Here is a 22,467-nt window from a genome sequence, read left to right as displayed (position 1 = left end):
ACTGCCAAACTCTGGAACTCTTTACCTTCTCATCTCTTTCCAAACACTTACGACCTTCCCCTTTTCAAAAAGCAGATTATTTACTTCCTCAAAAACTCTTAAGCTATTTTCTCTTTCTTCACTTTTCTATCTATGCAGGTCTTTCATTTAAGGCCTGACCTTAATGAGGAGTATGTAGTCCTTGACTGGAGCCTTCAACATAAAAAAAAATCCTGGTTAGACAGCTCAAAGGCGAGTGCTGTTACCTATAAGCTGTAGGTTCAGGACACCAACGGTTTAATCAGGAACAAGTAGGTTTAACTGAAGAAAAGGACGGAGGGGTGGTTGGGGGAAATCTTGCCTCACCTTTCCCAGCAGGGTATCTGGTGAATTGAGATCCACATTACTCTGTGGTCATAAAAGGTGAGCATACCATTACTTTAAGAGTTTGAAGAATATAGAGCAATCACAGAAGGAGAAGGAATGCAAGTTTCTTACCTTTGTTGATTCTCCATCACTGGGAGATATGAACTCACCCCCCTGACTACTGGCATGACCACCACTTTTCACTGCCACGTCACACAGTGAGCCCATTGCAGGTACATTGATATTGTAGATGTGATTGAAGAGCACTGGCTCTTCACTGATACCATCTGTAAATGCTGCCTCCAATGTCTGCTGCCTCATAGACTGAGTCTCGGATCGACGTGCTTGAAGCGTCCGCAACACTCCGGCATCTACCAATACCACATACACCAAAAGGAGCAGCACACGGCTGCCTTGAGGCATTGTGGCCATGTCCAGGAGATCTCCTCCTTCAGGTTATTATGCTGATCCACAGAAGACCTTCTGATGCTCTTTCCTTTCCAAGAAGTTGAGTCCTGGTCGTGGCTGTAAAATGTTGATAGCAGACACTCAAGTTTGCATGCAGTTCGTGGTTTTCTATAAAAATATAAAAAAACAACATATAAACATAAAAATAAATATAAACAAACACTTAAAGAAGGACTGTGAGCTAACATTCAAGCATTCCATTTGTTTCCATGAGAATGAGTTAAATGGGTACACTAAGGATACAACACAGAGGCTGAGATATAGGAAGAGGCCATTTGGCCAGTCACATCTATGGTGCATCCACACCCTTTACCATTTACTCAGCTTTTCAATTCAATAAATTTGCTAACTTAGTCAACTAATAAAAGTTCAATAATCGACACATTGTTTACCTGTAATATTCTTGGGAAAAATGCTCGGGGCATAGAAAAGGCCCCTTTATATGGTATATACCATATGGCAAACTCGAGAAAAGAAGGGAATTTCCATAGCTTGTGGAAAATTCCAGACGATAGAATGAACTTTCCGAGAGCATTACTTGGTTCCTCCTAAGAACACAAGGGTAGTCCAGCATGCCCATGAGATTTTGAGAATGTCCCTTATTTTCTATCGTCTGGCATTTTCTACAAGCTAAGGAATGTCCCTTTTTTCTATAGTTTATATATATATATATACATATATATATATACATATACAGTATATATATATACAGTATATATATATACAGTATATATATATACAGTATATATATATACAGTATATATATATACAGTATATATATATACAGTATATATATATACAGTATATATATATATATATATATATATATATATATATATATATATACTGTATATATATATACTGTATATATATATACTGTATATATATATACTGTATATATATATATATACGTATATATATATATATATATATATATATATATACAGTATATATATACAGTATATATATATATATATATATATATATATATATATATATATATATACAGTATATATATATATATATATATTTATATATATATATATATATATATATATATATATATATATATATATATATATACAGTATATATATACAGTATATATACAGTATATATATATATATATATATTTATATATATATATATATATATATATATATATATATATATATATATATATATATATATATATATATATATATATATATATATATATATATATATATACAGTATATATATACAGTATATATATATATATATATATATATATATATATATATATATATATATACATACAGTATATATATATATATATATATATATATATATATATATATACACAGTATATATATATATATATACAGTATATATATATATATATATATATATATATATATATATATATATATATACAGTATATATATATATATATATATATATATATATATATATATATATATATATATATACAGTATATATATATATATATATATATATACAGTATATATATATATATATATATATATATACATATATATATACAGTATATATATATATATATATATATATATATATATATATATATACAGTATATATATATATATATATATATATATATATATATATATATATATATATATACAGTATATATATATATATATATATATATATATATATATATATATATATATATATATATATATATATATATATATATATATATTTCTATGACAGGCAGCATGCCGGCTAATGAGCCAACCGAAATCTCCTCATAAATTCTGTATCCACAAATAAACTTTTTTCCTTTTTTGCAACTTTCCTGACCTACTTTAAAGTCTCAGCCAATCAGCTGACTGGGTGATATAATTTGAGTGATGAATGAAATGAAAAAAAAGGACACAGCGAAAGAGTAACTCAATGTCGGCACAAAGTTGCGCAAATAAGTTGCCCAAAAGTTACACATTTTTTGTTGCCGGAAACACAAAGTGGAGGAAAAGCTGCATCTCTATGGACCATTTGTATTGATCAGTACTTTTACAGGTGTGTGTCTGTGCACATTGAAAAATAAAATGAAAACCTTTAAGTTATTTACTTCTCATTAGCAGCGTCCATAAACTACATTACATTCTCCAACCAATGCACACCATTAACTATGCCTCTTGCCACTACTTTAATGGCTCCAATTATTGTCACTTTTTTTATGGGTTCGTGGGGGACACGCTTTTAGTCCAAGTCTTTCACGAACAGGGTGGCCAGGCCTGACATTCGACAGAAGGTGATTTGAGCAGTAATTCGTAATTTGTTCAGCATGCCGGTGATGACTCCAGCATAACATCCTTCCGACAGACGGCAAATACATTTATACCTTGCCCTGGTTTCGAAACACCAGAGTAACAGTTTACGGCTGGCTGGAAATTCAAACCCAGAATAAACAGCTCAGAGACGAGTGTGCATACCTCTAAGCCATCTTAACAGCCAATAAATCAAACTACGTAACTGCACACACACACACACGTTTGCCACAGTCAGATCCAAATATTCAACTTGGTACCTTCAAGCGCTCGATCCCCGAATGGACTTTTTTGTAACCCCCGTTTCATTTTTATTTTCCAAACTTGACCAGCAGCCCAAAATGAGTATATGTACTGTATATGCCATATGTAGATTGTCTCAAAAGGTATAGTGCTTGGAAAATGATATTATCACAAGTAAAAGAAAGTTTTGGCATTTCTGTACAAATAAAAATGTATTTATAGCACAAAAAGTTCATTTATTTCAACAGTTGGCCTTTCACTCCTCTTCGATCACAACATATATATATATATATAATCTATAGATTGTGCAAAAGAAAAAACTATAAACGAGTTCAAAAGATTCGACAATGTGCCCTTAAGCGACTTACTAATGGATTTCCAACTCCTAACCATTTCTCCGTTCAGGTATCCTCAGGGTCCTCCCAGGCACTCAGTCACACAACCGCATGAAATCCCATTCCCAACACTGCTGGCTAGAGTTGTTTGTCCTACTGGGCCACAAACGACATTTCCACGTGTGCACAATGAGAACTTCTTTTTTTTTTAAACAAATCCTTATTCCCCTCTTCATTTGTCCCTCCCTCCATATGTCGCTCATCCAACGGTCCATCCATTCTCTCCCTCGAAGACCCGTCTTACCGTGAATGCGTCACATCAGAGTTATGCGTGACGTGCCCAACCCCTTTAGAGAGTGTCCAATGAGAGCACTGAGTCTGCACTTGTTATATGTACAATGATGACTTAACCCACTTTGATGGATTCTCCATAACAGGCAATGCGCTTGATGTATGAGCAAAGATGACGTCAGAGGCAGGCATCATGATCAAAGTGAGTTAAAGGTTTCATTTTCAGGTGAAATCGTAACCGTACCAAGATGTCGAAAGAACTTTGAGAATTTCGAGTTGAAAGAAGGGAAGGGTCTGCATAACAGAAAGACCACGACCACACACACACACACACACACACACACACACACACACACACACACACACACACACACACACACACACACACACACACACACACACACACACACACACACACACACACACACACACACACACACACACACACACACACACACACACACACACACACACACACACACACACACACACTATTATATCACTAGTGAAGCACCCGTGGGAATCCCACGGCCATCGACGTGTGTGACATTTGGACATCTTCATTTAGTTGCTGCACATTCGGTTTTACAGAATGGTGACTGGAAATTCACCAGATACACAAATGATGTAATCTACACAATTTATTTACTTTACATAATATTTTACCCCTCACTCATCTCCTCTCCCCCTCGTTCATCTGTCCCCCCTGTCACTCCACTCCTCTCTCCTCCTCACTCCTCCCTTTTAGGGCTGCAGATTATTGTCAAAAAGTGCCTTAAAAATGTCGGAACTGGCAACTAGCTTCCTACCAGCTACTTTTGGTATTTTTATAAAGTAGGGGCCTTGACAAGTTCACAAACCAAAAATACCCAGAATACCTCTGGGGGAACATGCTTAAATGACGTCATCAAAATGGCGGCCAAAATTGTAACGTTTGGCATTGTGTACAGGTGCTGACGTGGTACCTAACCGTTTATATAGTAGTTTTACTGTCAAGATTAAAAACATCAGCCTTTTCCTGGGATGAACACTTTCATTTGTGGAGAACCAGAGAATAAAAAGAAAGGAATAAAACTTACAGCAGCGAATATGAAGCCAGCAGAAGTTCGTGAGAATGTGCTTACAACAATGGTTCTGATTACAAAAATGATTCCCAAATACTTCACCGTGGAGTTAGTATTATTCGCAGAGATATAGAAAAATTACAACCAACAACTGAATACCCTAATACCCAAGAAATTGATCTTAATGCATCAGCTGCGTTTAATTTAAATATTATATAAATATTTAAATTAAATTATTAAATTAATTTAAATGCATTGCATGCATGCGTTTAAATTAATTTATTATTTAAATATTATTTTAAATATTATTAAATATAATTCATAATATTATTTTTAAATATTATTAAATATTAATCTATCTATAATTCCAGTAATCTCTGTGTGTATGTGTGTGTGTCTGTGTGTGTGTGTGTGTGTGTGTGTGTGTGTGTGTGTGTGTGTGTGTGTGTTTGTCTGTGACCGCTGTTTCTCGACAACCACGGGTCCGATATACTTGAAACTTGCCAGGTATATTGCTGGGGACCCGAGGATGTGCCTTTTCAAGGTTTGAAATTAATCGGACCAGTGGTTCCCAAGGTATGGTCACCGTACTCGCAAGCCGTTCGCTTTGGCTTTGCGAATGGACCAAACCATTTCATGTAAATAGAGGGGGGGGTTCTACCGTACTCGCAAGCCGTTCGCTTTGGCTTTGCGAATGGACCAAACCATTTCATGTAAATACAGGGGGGGGGGGTTCTGTGGTCGTTACTGCCACGTGGTTTCAAAGTTTTTTTTTGTTGTTGTTGTTTGCACGCATGTTTTTTTGCACCCACGTACGGGCACGCCCTAGTGATCTAAATGGAATTAAACCACAAGTTGGACTAAAGTTGTGTGGACCTGATTGGTTTTCCACAACAGACAGACATCAAGATCAGTTGGGCAAGGACAGACATCAAGATCAGTTGGGCAAGGACAGACATCAAGATCAGTTGGGCAAGGACACATCAAGTTCAGTTGGGCAAGGACACATCAAGATCAGTTGGGCAAGGACAGACGTCAAGATCAGTTGGGCAAGGACAGACATCAAGATCAGTTGGGCAAGGACAGACATCAAGATCAGTTGGGCAAGGACAGACATCAAGATCAATTGGGCAAGGACAGACATCAAGATCAGTTGGGCATGGACAGACATCAAGATCAGTTGGGCAAGGACAGACATCAAGATCAATTGGGCAAGGACAGACATCAAGATCAGTTGGGCAAGGACAGACATCAAGATCAGTTGGGCAAGGACAGACATCAAGATCAGTTGGGCAAGGACACATCAAGTTCAGTTGGGCAAGGACACATCACTATATGTAGCACATAATACAAAAACAAATGTATTATTTAAGATTATAAAATGATTTTGTTTTTGTAATGAATACAACCTAAAACCCTATTAGTCTTACCTATAGCTGCTTAGCATGCTGCTGTCTGCTCACCCCCTGTATCTATAAACACCTCCAGATCATTCTCCTGTGTCACATGCTCCAAATCTACCCCTTGCCTCATGTAGTCCCTATTTCTATAATTTCCCCCATTCCCAGCACCTTACATTTACATGTTAAACTGCATCTGCCAATCTATTGCCCAATCCCGGCATATCTCGTCTTTCCTGAATCGGATCACCTTCCTTTCTCCTATCTACCTTACCTCGAATCTTTGTGTCATCTACAAATTTGGAAAGCCATATCTCTTAACCCCATTGTCCAAATCATTGATGTAGATAATGAATAATAACGGTTCAAGAAGGGATCCGTGAGGTACCCCACTACCTACAACCTCCCAGCCCGACATCCTCAATAAACTCACAGCCTCTCTGTTTGCTATCACTAATCCAGTTAGCTACTCTACTAACCACTACACAAGCACTCCCCTTAGATCACAGCCTTGTCTGTCTGGACTCCAATCAAGTTGTAGAGACATCTCAAGGATGATCAAAGTGAATTGGATGAACCTGCGCTCAATTTGGAGTGTCATAGCAAATGGGGTTGAATACTTATTGACTCAAGACATTTCAGATTTTCATTTTTTCTTATTTTGTCCAAGGGGTGTGAATACTTTCTGAAGGAACTGTATAGTCCTTTAATCTTCCTGCAATGCAAGTGAGGCAGATCAGCTTCCGCTGCTCCTGTCTGTGCAAGTAATGGGTACTGCATGATTGAAGGCTTCTGTGACTGAACCTGTTGTTATGAACGCTGTATAAACCGCAGGTGAGCCGTTTCTCACACTTTTCTTTAAAGTTGAGTGTTTGGTTGGTAACACTTGTGTCCCAGGTCATGATTAATATTTCAAAGAGCCAATATACTGCTTCTGTTGTGGAAATGTTAGCTCCATCTTCTGACATTAGTATGGATCAAACAGGCTATGATGGGACCTCTTTCGTAACATGTCGTGATGCTGGGGTTATAAGTGATACATATCCTTTCCTATAAGTCACATGACAGTGATTATGCTTTCTGCTGGCATTGAGGATACATTTTTTCAAAGACAGGTAAAAAATCGATTTTCAATGGATTTAACTCATTTTTATGCATCTGTGCAATTTCTTATTTTCAAACCATATCAGCTTTGATTAACTGAGCTGCAGGTTCATCATCAAAGGGATTGCATGCTCAAAACTACTTGGGACAATCTTTGTTCACTTTAATTTTCTTGTTCTTTCTTGTATTATTAAATAGAATATTTAAATCAGATGCTAGTATCATTTTATTACAGATCAGGACACAGGGACCCTCAATGTAAAAATAAAATACAAAAACTTAATAAAAATGGAGGCCATCTTGATGACGTCACTTGAACATGTTCCCCCAAGGGGATTCTGGGTATTTTTGGTGTGTGAAGTAGTCTGGGCCCATACATTATAAAAATATCAAAATTAGCTGGGAGGAAGCTACAGTAGTTGCCACTTCACCCTCATTTTCATGCTCAATCTGCAGCCCTATAACTCTTCCTCCTCTCTTCTCACTCCCTCACTCCTCTCTTTCTCTTACTCCTCTCTTCTCTTCTCACTCCCTCACTCCTCTCTTCTCACTCCCTCATTCCTCTCTTTCTCTTACTCCTCTCTTCTCACTCCCTCACTCCTCTCTTTTTCTTACTCCTCTCTTCTCTTCTCACTCCCTCACTCCTCTCTTTCTCTTCCTCCTCTCTTCTCACTCCCTCATTCCTCTCTTTCTCTTACTCCTCTCTTCTCTTCTCACTCCCTCACTCCTCTCTTTCTCTTCCTCCTCTCTTCTCTTCTCACTCCCTCACTCCTCTCTTTCTCTTCCTCCTCTCTTCTCACTCCCTCACTCCTCTCTTTCTCTTACTCCTCTCTGCTCACTGCCTCACTCCTTTCCAACTACTCCACACTCCTCTCTTCCCTTTACCCCTCTCACCACACTCCCTTGCAACTCTTCCTCACTCCTCCCTTCCCTTTACTCCTCTCCCCTACAATAGAGAGATCACACACTTGAGAGAGGACCACACACTGGAAAGGGGATCTTACACTGGAGAGGGGATCACACACTAGAGAAGGGACCACACACCAGAGAGGGGATCACACACCAGAGAGGGGATCACTGTTACGGATTCGTCACTTCCGTCATTGTGGTTTTCATCCACTGTAAGCATTTTTAGTTCCATGTGCTATTATTGTTATAGTTTAAGTGAAATGGAGATAGCTGTTTTCAAAAGGTAAAAAATTTGTGTTTTAAAAGAAACCGGAAACCGGATCGGGAGAAACCGGAAGAAGAAGAGGAGGAAGCGAAAAGCGGAGGAAGAGAGGTCGGGAAGAAAAAGCCGAGCTGCTTTGGGGTCTCGAGGAGATGCTGGTGAACGTGGGTCACGAGCGAACTTTGGTTTTCCCGGGAAAGGGATTCCTGTGACAGAGTTGTGATCGCTGTGACAGATAAACCTGCGTGACGGATTTTGCGGTTGATTCCGAAGAGAATCGTTGTTGGAGAGCAGGTACGCCTCCATTACGGGCCCGTCCGCCACATCGCCTCGCTCCAGCCTTTTCACCTCGCTCCAGCCATTTCACCGCGCCCAGCCGTTAGCCTGGTTTGCGTGTGTAACGTGGATTTCGAGTGGGAATTTGCGGTTCGCCGTTTGGGAGCCGTTGAACGTTCATACCCGAAGGTGTGATTTCCCAGTCTCCTTTTTTGGTGCACCTTTGCGCCTCTTTGGCAGCGTTGACTGTCAGCCGAACTGGATTCTGGTCTCGATACGACCCTTTTCTTGCGATCACCGGAGCGTGGATCGACTTTGGCTTGGTGCCGGGACAGAGACTTTGGGGAATGTTCTTTTTGCTCACTTGGAGCACAGTGAGTTATTGAGTAAGAAACTGATGATAACATCATAGGAATTATATGGTATTTTTGGTTGTGCAACTGAAAGAATATTGTACTTGTGCTGTTATTCTTGTGTGACATTAATACAATACTTGTTTTTTGGTAACAATCGGTTGGTGTGGTTTCACCTCTGGTCATTGACACACATAATAACACATCTTTCTGCCGTGACTCCTTTCGAGGCTCGGAGGTACACCATGACCGGGGTTTGGGGAGGAGCACGTAACAGAAATTGGGGGCCTCGTCCGGGATAGAATTCCTTAACATTCCCAAAATTCCCAAATTTGGAATTTTCAAAATTCCCAAATTTTTCTAAAAATTTGAAATTTTTGTGTGAAGGTTAACAGGTGCTAACTAATAGTCACCATGGTGTTTGATGCAGAAAAGTTTGCGACGTCCCCTAATGAGGCACAGTTCCAGGCGTTAAAAAGATCGGAACTCATGATATTGGCCAAATATTGTAACTTGGAGGTCCGAGTTAGTATGAGGAAAGCAGAGATTCAGACATTGGTGGTAGAATCTCTAGTGGGTCAAGGAACATGGGAAGAGGTAGCCTTGGATTGGTTACCAGAGGAAAAAGGAAATGTGGAGCTCCAGAAAATGGAGATGCAACTGCAGAGCCAGGAAAGGTTAAAAGAGTTGGAATGGAAAGCGGAAAAGGGAAGAGCAGAACGGGAACGAGAACTCGAGGAGAGAAGAGCCAAGGAAAGAGTAGAGGAAAGGAGAGCTGAAAAGGAAAGAGCAGAGAAAAGAGCAGAACAGGAAAGAGAACTCGAGGAAAGAAGAGCAGAGGAAAGAGCAGAGGAAAGGAGAGCCGAAAGGGAGTTAAAGGAACGGGACATGGAGTATCAGAAGGAACTTAAACTCAAGGAGCTGGAATTACTGGGGGAACGGAGAGAAGTAGTATCCATGCCGGCTAGTTCGACAACTAGTCAGAACTCTTGGGATGTTGGTAGGCATGTGAGGTTGGTTCCACCCTTTAATGAAAAGGAGGTAGCCAAGTTCTTTTTACACTTTGAGAAGGTGGCTCAAATGTTAAAATGGCCTGTGGGGTCCTGGACTATGTTAGTACAAAGTGTTCTGGTGGGTAAAGCTCAAGATATCTCTTCGGCTTTCCCGATTGACCAATGTGCAGATTAAGAGATAGTGAAGAAAGCCATTCTCAAAGCCTATGAATTGGTCCCTGAAGCTTACCGACAAAAATTCAGGAGTGCCAGGAAGAGGGAGAGTGAGACCCATGTGGAGTTTGCCAGAATGAAGGAAACTATGTTTGATAGGTGGTGTGACTCGAAGGAGATTGGGAAAGACTTCAACCTTTTATGACAATTGATATTGGTGGAGGAATTCAAACAGTGTGTCCACGTGGACATTAAAGTACATCTGGATGAAAAAAAGGTACCGGAGTTGTATGAGGCAGCAACAGTGGCAGATGACTATGCCTTGACCCACAGGATGGGGTTCCACAAACCTAACTTCCCACCTAGAGTTAGCCAGGGGAGTTATGGTAAATCAGGATCAGAGAACAAATTTTCATGGAGGCGGCCTAGAGAGGACTATGGGGACAAATCTGATACCGTGACTTTTAGGGATCAGAAGACTGCAGTTCCAAGACATACCTATCTTCAGGGGGGCCCGAGACAGACCACGAGTTTTTCCTCCGGGCCGACTTGCGCTTTTTGCAAGAAACCTGGGCATTTGATGTCCCAATGTTACGCCCTGAAAAGGAAAAATCAGGAGCGGAGTTAGACTAGTGCAACTCCGAATGCGTTGGCCAATGCGAGAAATCGTCCTTGGAGGACAGTGCCTTGTGAAGGTTCCCGTGCCAAAGTTACGGCATCACAGAACGACCTTGTCCAAGAGGGTTACAAACCTTTTATTAGCGCTGAGGAAGCGCCTCTAGCGAATGACTTCCAGCCAGTGTAACGCGAATTCCTGTCACAGGAATTCTGAGATCATATAAGTGTGACGTGGCAGTTCCTGATTGGTTCGTGTTGGGGAACCCCTTCTCGCTGCCGACGTGACGTAAATTCGCGCACGCGCACTGGTGAAGCGCGAGATTCGGCCCAAGGTTCTTATTATTATTATTATTATTATTATTTTTGTATACAAGATCGAGGCTCGAACCATGATCGAGGCTCGAAATTCCATGCCCGAACCTCAGCGCAATCCAAGAGGATTCACTTGTTTCCGATGGGTTTGTGTCACTGGATGGGGACTTAACGAACCAGAGACCTGTTAGGGTATTGAGGGACACAGGAGCACATCAATCTTTGATGCTTGAGGGCATTTTGCCATTGTCGGAGAAGACGGCAACGGGGGTTAGTGTTCTTTTACAGGGGGTTGGTGGCTATGTTAAAGCTCCTCTTCATGTCATCCATTTAGAGTCTGAGTTGGTGTCAGGACCGGTCACTGTGGGGTTACAAGCCACTCTTCCTGTAGAGGGAATCTCTTTTATTATCGGGAATGATTTGGCCGGGGGTCGAGTTTCTGGTAATCCGATGTTGGTTGAAAAGCCCAGTATGGAAAATAACACAGCACAGTTAGAGCAGGAGATTCCGGGTATCTTTCCATCCTGTGCAGTGACTCGTGCTATGGGTAGGAAGTGCTCGGAAGAGAAGGAGAAGGAAGGTGATGTGGATTTGGGTTCCATAGAGATATTGGAGGAAAAGTCTGGAAGAGATAATAGGAAAGAGAATGACATCAAGGAACAGAAGGAAAAGGTGGCATCTGGACCAAAAGAGGAAATGGAGTGTCCGTCGGAGACATCTGCGAACGAGGCTGAACAAACGGTGCTTGTCCGAAAGAGACTTGTTGAAGAACAACACAGAGATTCGGAGCTCCGGAGTTTGATTGATAAAGCCGTTACAGAGGAAGAGGCTATGAAGATACCTGTGGGTTACTTCATGAAAGGGGAAATACTCATGAGGAAATGGAGACCACCGGAGGTGCCAGCAAATGATGAGTGGAAAGATCATTACCAGATTGTGGTGCCACCGCCGTACCGGAAGGAGATATTGAGTTTGGCGCATGAGACACCTTTGGCCAGGCACCTTGGAGTGAACAAGACATGTGACAGAATATTGGTACATTTTTTCTGGCCAAGATTGCGACCTGATGTGGCAGAGGTGAGTTATTGTGGCACAGTGAGTTATTGAGTAAGAAACTGATGGTACCATCATAGGAATTATATGGTATTTTTGGTTGTGCAATTGAAAGAATATTGTACTTGTGCTGTTATTCTTGTGTGACATTAATACAATACTTGTTTTTTGGTAACAATCGGTTGGTGTGGTTTCACCATTGGTCATTGACACACATAATAACACATCTTTCTGCCGTGACTCCTTTCGAGGCTCGGAGGTACACCGTGACCGGGGTTTGGGGAGGAGCACGTAACACTACCAAGTAATTCAAAACACCTCACCACCACGTAATTCAAAACACCTCACTTCCAAGTAATTCAAAACACCTCACCACCACGTAATTCAAAACACCTCACCACAAAGTAATTCAAAACACCTCACCACCACGTAATTCAAAACACCCCACCACAAAGTAATTCAAAACACCTCATCATCACATAATTAAAAACACCTCACCACCACGTAATTATAAATACCTCACCACTACGTGATTTAAAAACACCTCACCACCACGTGATTTAAAAACACCTCACCACCACATAATTCATTCATTCACACCACCATGTGATTCAAAACGTTATTAAAAACACTTCACAACCACGGAAACAAAAGTTTGAGGGAGTAGTTCAGTGACAGACACTGCACAGATATATATATATATATAATCTATAAAACACACCTTATATCGCGCTTTTATTTGGTGATGTTAGTAAACTAAGTTCTGTTTTATTTACCAGAGAGATCAATAGATAAACAGGGAGGGGTGCGTGCGAGACTGAGCAAACTCTCCTCGTGCGCTTTCCACCCGAGGGTACATGACGTCAAGCACACAAGGCGCGTGTCCACCTGCCAGAGCGCGAATGTGTTCAAGGTGTGTTGTTGTTTCATCAAAACTGGTCGGATTTGCTCCCCAGTTTAGCTTCGGTCGTCGCTGAGGTCTGAACCGTGTCAAAGCTCCGACAGCCTTGGAATGCTTTCTATTGGAAAGGAAACCCAGGGATACGAAACTGGGAGAGAATGCCAGGGAGACGAAACATCCGCTGGAGTTTGCTACTGCTGTGTGAGATGATAATGATGATGATGATTATACAGTACTTTGCAATGTTTAGGGTTATTTTTGGTTTTCTGGTGTTATTTTCCATTAAGCATTTGTGGGAAGTTGAAGAAGATCGTGTATAAAATAGGTGGATAAAATAATTCAAATTCCTGTGAAAGTCAATTTTATATTACAGTTACCTTTAAGTATATAAAATAAATTCGGAAATTGAAAAGGTTTTATTTTTCCTATGTATAAAACACTAAATTATCATTTGCTGGGAATATGAATTTACCACAAAGATAATATGCAGGTTAGTTTGTAGATTTTTGTCCATTAAATAATAAATTATTGAATTAATCAACACCAGTTACTTTCTTGTGAATTAGATGAAACCACAATAAAAGTCACAAATTAGCGAAGTTCCCTTGCTTGAAAGTCTATGAATGGGTTCAGAATGGTGCCAAGGAAGCAACTTCCAACAGAACAGCGTGTGAAGATCCAAACTCTGCTTCAAGAAGGGCTCAGTATGAAGAAAATGACAGAAAAGCTGAAGATATCCTTCACTGGTGTGAGATACACTTTGCAGTACACTTTGCAACTGGCTCGGTACAAGACAAACTATGGCCAGGAAGACATAGAAGTACGTCCTCAAGGCAGGACAAGCACCTGAAGTTGCTCAGCTTGTCCGACAGAAGAAAACCAAGTGAGCAACTGACAAATGAAACGAGAACAGTCCTGAACATTAACATCTCATCCAGCACGGTGTGCAGAAGTCTGATCGCAGCACGACTCCATGACAGAGTCACAGAAAAAAACCCACTGCTGAGACCACATAATAAGGTGAAAAGAGTGACGTTTGTAAAGCAACACCAAAATTGGGTAAATGAACAATCGCATCAGGTGCTCTGGTCTGATGAATCTAAGTTTGAACTTTTCGAATCTAAAAGACGCCAGTTTGTACCTGGAGACTGTTTTGGCATGCAATGTTTGCAGCCAACTGTTAAACACGGGAGAGGCTCAGTGACTGTCTGGTGTGTGTCTCATCCTTTGGTGTCGGAAAACCTGTTAGAATCAATGGGACGCTAACATAAGAGAAGTACAAGCAGATACTGCAGCACCATGCAGTTCCTAGTGGGAATCGTTTAATCAGAAGAGGAATAATTTTCCAACAAGATAATGATCCAAAACACATTTACAGTATCGGAAAACAGAATTTGGAGAACAAGGTTACAGCTGGTGTGCTCCAAGTGTGAGAATGGCCATCGCAGAGTCTGGATATGAGTTCCATTGAGACCATATGGGATTTCCTGAAAACAGAGAACAAAAGGAACCCAACTAACCTTGCAGAATTGTGGAATGTACTCCAGGATGAATATGAATAAATGAATGATTGTTTTAAGGCCATTTTCCCCCGCGAGAGCGGGGGTTAGCCTTGCAGGCCCCATGACGATCATGGTTCCCTGTTTGAGGCAATGTTATTTTTATGGCCGGATGCCCTTCCTGACGCCAACCCTTAGTTGCCTCTAACGATGCGCATGGATACAGTGTACCTATTGGAATGTGAATGAAATGAATGAATGATCGTTTTAAGGCCATTTTCCCCGCTAAAGCGGGGGTTAGCCTTGCGGGCCCCATGACAATCATGGTTCCCTGTTTGAGGCAATGTTTTTATGGCCGGATGCCCTTCCTGACGCCAACCCTTAGTCGCCTCTTACGATGCGCAGGGCTACGGTGTACCTATTCTAACCAGGGTACACACCGGGATCATTCATCCCAGCAAGCTGGTACTCAATTTGCCGACCTCGGAAGGATGACAGGCTGAGTCAACCCCCCTGGTGTTAATTCAGCGATCGACCGGGATTCGAACCCAGGATCCTAGGATCCCAAGCTGGCACCCTAACCGCTAAGCCAACACCAGGCTATTGCAATGTACTCCAGGATATTTGGCAAAATATTCCTGTTGGAGTGCTTCAGTCGTATATAGGAAGCATGGGTAAAAAGTGATGGCACTCAAGAAAGCAAGTGGCAGATGCACAAAGTATTTGCCTGATACGAGAAAATTACACTGTTCTTGTTATTTACTTGTTTCCCGCGCATTGATAAAGGATGTTAATTTCCAATAAGAAACACATATGATTGTTAACATTGTTAATTTGATCGATTTACCCTAAAGTATGAATATTATTGGAAAAATTAAAAGTTTTGCAAATTAAGTACATACTGTGTATAATTACAGAGTCACAAAAATTACTTTTGCAGGGGCTACCCAAAGGGGGGTGGGGTATACCCGATGCTGCCCGGCTAGGTAAGCTTTTTCAAGCGGGCGTTTTGGGACGTGTTAGACATTGGAAAATCTATGGCGTTATTGGCCTCATGGTGGTTACCTTTTGTGTGCAGTCTGGCGGCAGCACTGCACGACGCCACATCCAAACATACACTTTATGGAGACCTTTGGTGGCCTCACAACTGACATTGAGACCAACGCGTGGTCGCTTTAACGCTTCCCAGATTCTGAAGTTCATACACCCAGGTTACCAGGGTTACCAGGTTCACAACCAGGGTTAGCCCTGGTGTTGGGCTAGCGGCTAGGGTGCCGGCTTAGGATCCAAGGATCCTGGGTTCGAATCCCGGTCGATCGCTGAATTAACGCCAGGGGGGTTGACTCAGCCTGTCATCCTTCCGAGGTCGGCTAATTGAGTACCAGTTCACTGGTAATTCCCTGTTTGTCGTTAAAGGCGGCAAAACGGGTTGGCGTCAGGAAGGGCATCCGGCCGTAAAACATTGCTTCAAAAAGGGGACCGAAAAACAACAACAACCACGGTTCCCGAAAAAGGCCAACCCCCGCTTTGCGGGGAAAAATGGCCTCTAAAGGTGGTTATTTTTTTTTATACACCCAAAATGTGGGGCCTCTAGGTACAAGGAAGGAATTACATACAACAACAACAACAACAACAACAACAACAGGCATTTTAAGGCCATTTTCCCTGCAAGAGCGGGGGTTAGCCTTGCGGTCCCCATGACAATGTTTTCCATTTTGCCCTATTTTCTGCATCTCGCCTTGTTAACCCCCTTGCCCGCATTTCTTCTTCGACCATCTTTAGCCAAGTCTTTCTCGGTCTTCCCCGTCCTCTACTTCCTTCTACATTCATTTCCATCACTCTTTTCAACCAGTCACTTTCATCCTTCCTCAACACATGACCAAACCATCTCAACCTGTTTCTCTTCACATGCCAGCATCCATCACAGGCTCTATTCCCATCATCTTTCGCAATTCATCATTTGTCTTCCTCTCTCTCAACGATACTCCGCACATCCACCGAACCATTCGCATTTCCACCCTTTCCAGCCTTCGTTGCTGCTCTACGTTCATTACCCATGTCTCACTCCCATAAATCATAATTCATAACACTTCTCACATGCAGCATACACCTTTCCCTTCAGCTTCAATGACACCCCCCTCCTCGTCAGCACGCCACTCAGTTCCCGAAACTTCTTCCATGCACATCTCTCTAGCAACCATTTCCGAGTCTGATCCACCTTCTCCATTCAGCATGTCTCCAACGTAACAAAATGTTTTCACACCTTCCAGCTTCACGCCATCTCCAAGATCCAACTCAACATTTCCTCCATCTGCAGCTCCCTCTGTGCACACCTTACATTTGAATGTAGCTGCCACACTGGTTAATGACCCTCTCAAACCACTACATTTTTGATGAACCCACTCGGCGCACATTGTACATTGAATGGAATTCACTCCGACACCCTTCCTGCACACAGCACATGGCCACTTCCCAGTTCTTTCCACCTCACCACATGCTTTACCACTTGCCATCACCTTCGTCCCTCCGATATTCACCTTCAGACCTTCCGTCTCCATACATTCCCTCCACCCCTTCATCCCCTCCCTCAGTCCATCCATACTTTCCGCAATCAACACCAGATCATCTGCACACAACAACTCCCACGGTAAACCCTCTCCCACGCTCTGAGCCAGCACCTCCACCACAGCCACAAACAGCAGTGGACTAACCACAAGGAAGGAATTACATACAAACACACAAACACTTGAAAATATTTATATCGATGGAATGTATCATTTTTATACAGTATAATTAAATATTGATCTGCTCTCCTTTTGGATGCCCAGAAACTCTTGCACTGTGGTGGCTCCTTGATCTTCAGCACGAATGTAAACCAGCAAGACCCCAAAATGAATTAAACAAGTTGTACAAAAGTTTATTGTTTTCTTTACTTTTACAAACTACAGAAATAACGACTACAATATTACAATGCAAGTGAGGCTCTCGGATCATTAAAAACACGTGACTGGTCATGTGACATGTTGCATGCAATTTCGGTGGCGATGAAGATTTTGTCGTTGTAAAGACATCAACGAGCTTGATGATCGACTTGAAAACGAATAGAAGCAATGAGAACTCATGGAGAGCTATTCTAAATTTCATCGAAATCGTCAACAAAATACAAATACGTCAGAGATGACATCATATATGACGTCATGATAGTGACAAAGTCAAAGATTCTGGAAATTGCACTGAAGCATTATCGTTAGGGTTGCATCTTCTACATTGATCATCGGTTCATTCCCAATGTGATGAGGATCTAATGCTCGAATCCATTTCAAGCCCTGGGGTGTTGCCTCCCTACCTCTCTCCCCCACTCCTCACACCTCCCACCCCCACAACCTCCAACCTCACTTCTCTCACCACACCCCCACTCCTTGACCCTGACTAGGGTGCCTCTCGTAATTCGACATCCCTGGCCATTAACCCTGGAGGAGTCTTCATCCCTGGAGGAGTCTTCATCTATGATTGAAAGTAGAAATGTTTCGCCACCAACGTCGATATTCATGTAAATCATGTGAAACAATCCAGATTCACAATCGTATTGTTCATTGAAAGGACTGCCTGAACACAATCAGCACCACGTGATGTAATTGGGTTATTTCAGTGCAACAATGGTATTCTATGGGGTCGAGGTTAACTAAGGATAACTGGCACTAAAAAGGGGTCTTTTGGACTCGGACTCTCTCTCTCTCCTTTCTCTTTATCTCCCTCTTGGTTAAAACCTTTCATGGTGTTCCTGGAATGTGCTCTTTCTCTGGACACACCTGATCTGAGTGAGCGAGGGCTATTTCGCAGATTAAACACTCAAGGCAAATGAAGGAGCATTTGCTTATTGCACACAGAGGTACGCACACTCGACTCTGACCTGTCTAGCCTGGGTTTGAATCCCGACCCGGCTATAAAATGTCATCCTGGTCCTGGTGTTTCACATGCAGGGACATACACCAGGTGTGCGATATCCATCCGATGGACCTTACGCGAAGTGTCCTGTCTGTGAACAATGGTCATCGGTGGGTGGACGTTGAAGATCACACGGGGTCATTCGTCAAGAGTAGGCGAGTTATCGCCGGCACTCTGAACAAATTATAAATTCCTGCCCTGACTAACTGCTGGGAAGGCAACGGCAAACCACCCAAACCAACCACACCACACAACACAACACAACACAACAACCAAACCACCCAAACATAACCAAACCACCCAACATGACCAACCAACCCAACATAACCAAACAACCCAACCCAACACAACACAACCAAACCACCTACCATGACCAAACCACCCAGCATAATCAAAACACCCAAAATAACCCAATCACCAAGCACAACCAAACCACTCAGCACAACCAAACCACTCAGCACAACCAAACCACTCAGCACAACCAAACCACTCAGCACACTCAAACCACCAAGCACGACCAAATCACCAAGCACGACCAAACCACCAAGCACGACCAAACCACCAAGCACGACCAAACCACCAAGCACGACCAAACCACCGAGCACGACCAAATCACCAAGCACGACCAAACCACCAAGCACGACCAAATCACCAAGCACGACCAAATCACCGAGCACGACCAAACCACCAAGCACGACCAAATCACCAAGCACGACCAAATCACCAAGCACGACCAAACCACCCAGCACGACCAAATCACCAAGCACGACCAAATCACCAAGCACGACCAAACCACCAAGCACGACCAAACCACCAAGCACGACCAAATCACCAAGCACGACCAAATCACCGAGCACGACCAAACCACCGAGCACGACCAAATCACCGAGCACGACCAAATCACCGAGCACGACCAAACCACCAAGCACGACCAAATCACCAAGCACGACCAAATCACCAAGCACGACCAAATCACCAAGCTCGACCAAATCACCAAGCACGACCAAATCACCGAGCACGACCAAACCACCAAGCACGAGCAAATCACCAAGCACAACCAAATCACCAAGCACAACCAAACCACCCAGTACGATCAAACCACCCAGCATGACCAAACCACACAGTACGAGCAAACCCCCAGCACAACCAAACCACCCAGTACGATCAAACCACCCAGCATGACCAAATCACCAAGCACGACCAAATCACCGAGCACGACCAAACCACCGAGCACGACCAAATCACCGAGCACGACCAAATCACCGAGCACGACCAAACCACCAAGCACGACCAAATCACCAAGCACGACCAAATCACCAAGCACGACCAAATCACCAAGCACGACCAAATCACCAAGCACGACCAAACCACCAAGCACGAGCAAATCACCAAGCACAACCAAATCACCAAGCACAACCAAACCACCCAGTACGATCAAACCACCCAGCATGACCAAACCACACAGTACGAGCAAACCACCCAGCACAACCAAACCACCCAGTACGATCAAACCACCCAGCATGACCAAACCACCAAGCACAATTAAACCACCAAGCATAACTAAACCACCAAGCATAACTAAACCACCAAGCATAACTAAACCACCAAGCATAACCCTTACTCAGGATATTCTTTGGCAGCACAGATGCTCTGCCAATTGAGTATGGTATATTTGATTGATTAATTGATTGATATCATCCATCCCTCCTATATATGATCATTTCTGTGTGGACCTTAGGTCATCAATGGCTATTCCAAATACGAAAACGTAACATCATGAAACGCATTTAGATTAACGTGGGGCAAGACTCGCCCCCACCCCCCTAAATCCCCACCGCAAATATAAGTCAGGGAGTGGGGTATTGCCCCACCTTTCCCAATAGTGACACCATTCCAACACCTTCCCTCTACAATCAAAATATAGCTTACAGGTGCAATCCAGCAAATACTTAAAAACATTAATATTTAATAAATACATTAATGATTTCTAAAAAGTTTCTAAACAATGGTCACAATGCAAAGTGTAGTTGTACTCACAATGGGATTACTATATATTATGACATAGGTAATGATTATCTCATTTATATTGCCAACCATAACATTTGTCAGCACCATATCATTCTTATTTCTTACCTGGAACTCTCCTGCAACTCACAAACGCTTCTCCCTCCCTTCTTATGAATCTAAGGGTTTTCCCTGCAGCTTAAACCTTCTCGTTCTGTCCTCGAATCCCCCATATAATCCATTTCTCCTCCCATCCCTCCCATTCGCTCGAGCCCCGCCCAAAGGAGACCCCAGCCCCCGTGTCTGTCTGGGTTTCTGCAATCACCGAGTTATAGTAAAACAGAAAATCCACTTTCGTGCTGATCCGAGATGTATCGACATGTAAACTTTTGTTTTCTGTGAGCATTCATCAATGTGCAGTAAATGAAACGGAATCCCATCTCAAATGGTCTTTCTCCAGTAATCAGTTATATTGTGTCCTGCTGATGAGGGGACCCTTAAAGGGTGTTCAGAGCATTTTGGGTCTTAAAGGGTCATTTTGGTCTTAAAAGGTCTCCGGGGTATTGGAAGGTCTTAGGGATCATGCAGGATATTAGGGAAATGTGGCAATTGCATAATGACCCTATGGATTGGTGGTCCATGGTAATACCCTTTGGGAGATCCATCTTCTTCATATTTAATATTTTCTCTTTTAGTTACAATGTTAAAGCTTCTTCCCTCTTACTCTTCTTCATTACTCTCCCCTGTCCAGTACCTACTCCCCCACGACCCCCTCTCCCCCTGCCTTCCCCACACACACACTTTCACCTTTTCCCTACATTCCCATCTTCTAACCCACACCTATTCTCCAACTTCCACCTTGTTTCAGCCTTCAAACCTGGAAAGTCTGTAGAAACACAAACGAAGTATTCTTCGAAGCATGTGGAAAACCAAATACTGTACTGCACATGTGCCACAGCGGAAGAATGTTTCCTCGCTTCCTTGCGTTCCTCACACCACCCAGGACACTACTGGGTTTTTTTTTCATTTAAGATTGTAGATCATTGATCCCTCGAAAGCCAAAACATTCTCTCAATGGTTTTCACGATGATAAATCAAACACACACACACACACAAACACACACAAACACACAACACACACACACACACACACACACACACACACACACACACACACACACACACACACACGATAAATGATCAACTGAGCAACAGTTCTCGTCTCAAAAAGAAAGTAGAACAGCACTAAGTCGAGCAAATACCAACACCAGGCTGCACAGTTCACGTTTTGTATCCCACTGATTGGTCCCCATCATCGGCTTTGGTCCCATCTCTCAATGGTGAAGAATCACTTAAAAATTAAAAAGTTCTCGTATCCAGATCCGGGTTCAGAACTTCACCAAAATCGAATAATGTCGTCCTTGTCACACACCCAACCTCTCCACCAAATTTGTTCGAATCTGTCCACAACATTGTGAAATATCCTGCTCACAGACAGACAGGGGTGAAAACATAACCTCCATCCACCTGGACGTGGTGGACGTAATGAGGAATCTTCTTTGGTCTTTCTCTCCGGTTTTCCTGATTGTTTGCACACCCAAGCACGAGTTTCAGAACCAAATAACAT

General features: G+C 42.2%; 1 protein-coding gene across 1 annotated transcript in view; it reads right to left on the bottom strand.

Moving 5' to 3' along the window:
* The window catches only part of TNC (tenascin C), a 118,323-nt gene extending 97,308 nt beyond the window's left edge, over nt 1-21,015 (bottom strand). The window contains exons 1-2 of the mRNA XM_068134334.2: nt 20,970-21,015; nt 478-921 (exon numbers count right to left, since the gene is read on the bottom strand). Of these exons, the coding sequence (XP_067990435.2) occupies nt 478-777 (300 nt within the window). The 5' untranslated portion in view covers nt 778-921; nt 20,970-21,015. The remainder of the gene's footprint in view (nt 1-477; nt 922-20,969) is intronic.
* Between the last annotated feature and the right edge of the window lie 1,452 nt (nt 21,016-22,467).

The sequence above is a fragment of the Myxine glutinosa genome, chromosome 13 (genome assembly GCF_964187855.1).
Source record: "Myxine glutinosa chromosome 13, kmMyxGlut1.1, whole genome shotgun sequence".
Lineage (NCBI taxonomy): Eukaryota > Metazoa > Chordata > Myxini > Myxiniformes > Myxinidae > Myxine > Myxine glutinosa.
Note: the sequence above shows the minus strand (reverse complement) of the source record. Positions and strands in the feature narration are given on the sequence as shown.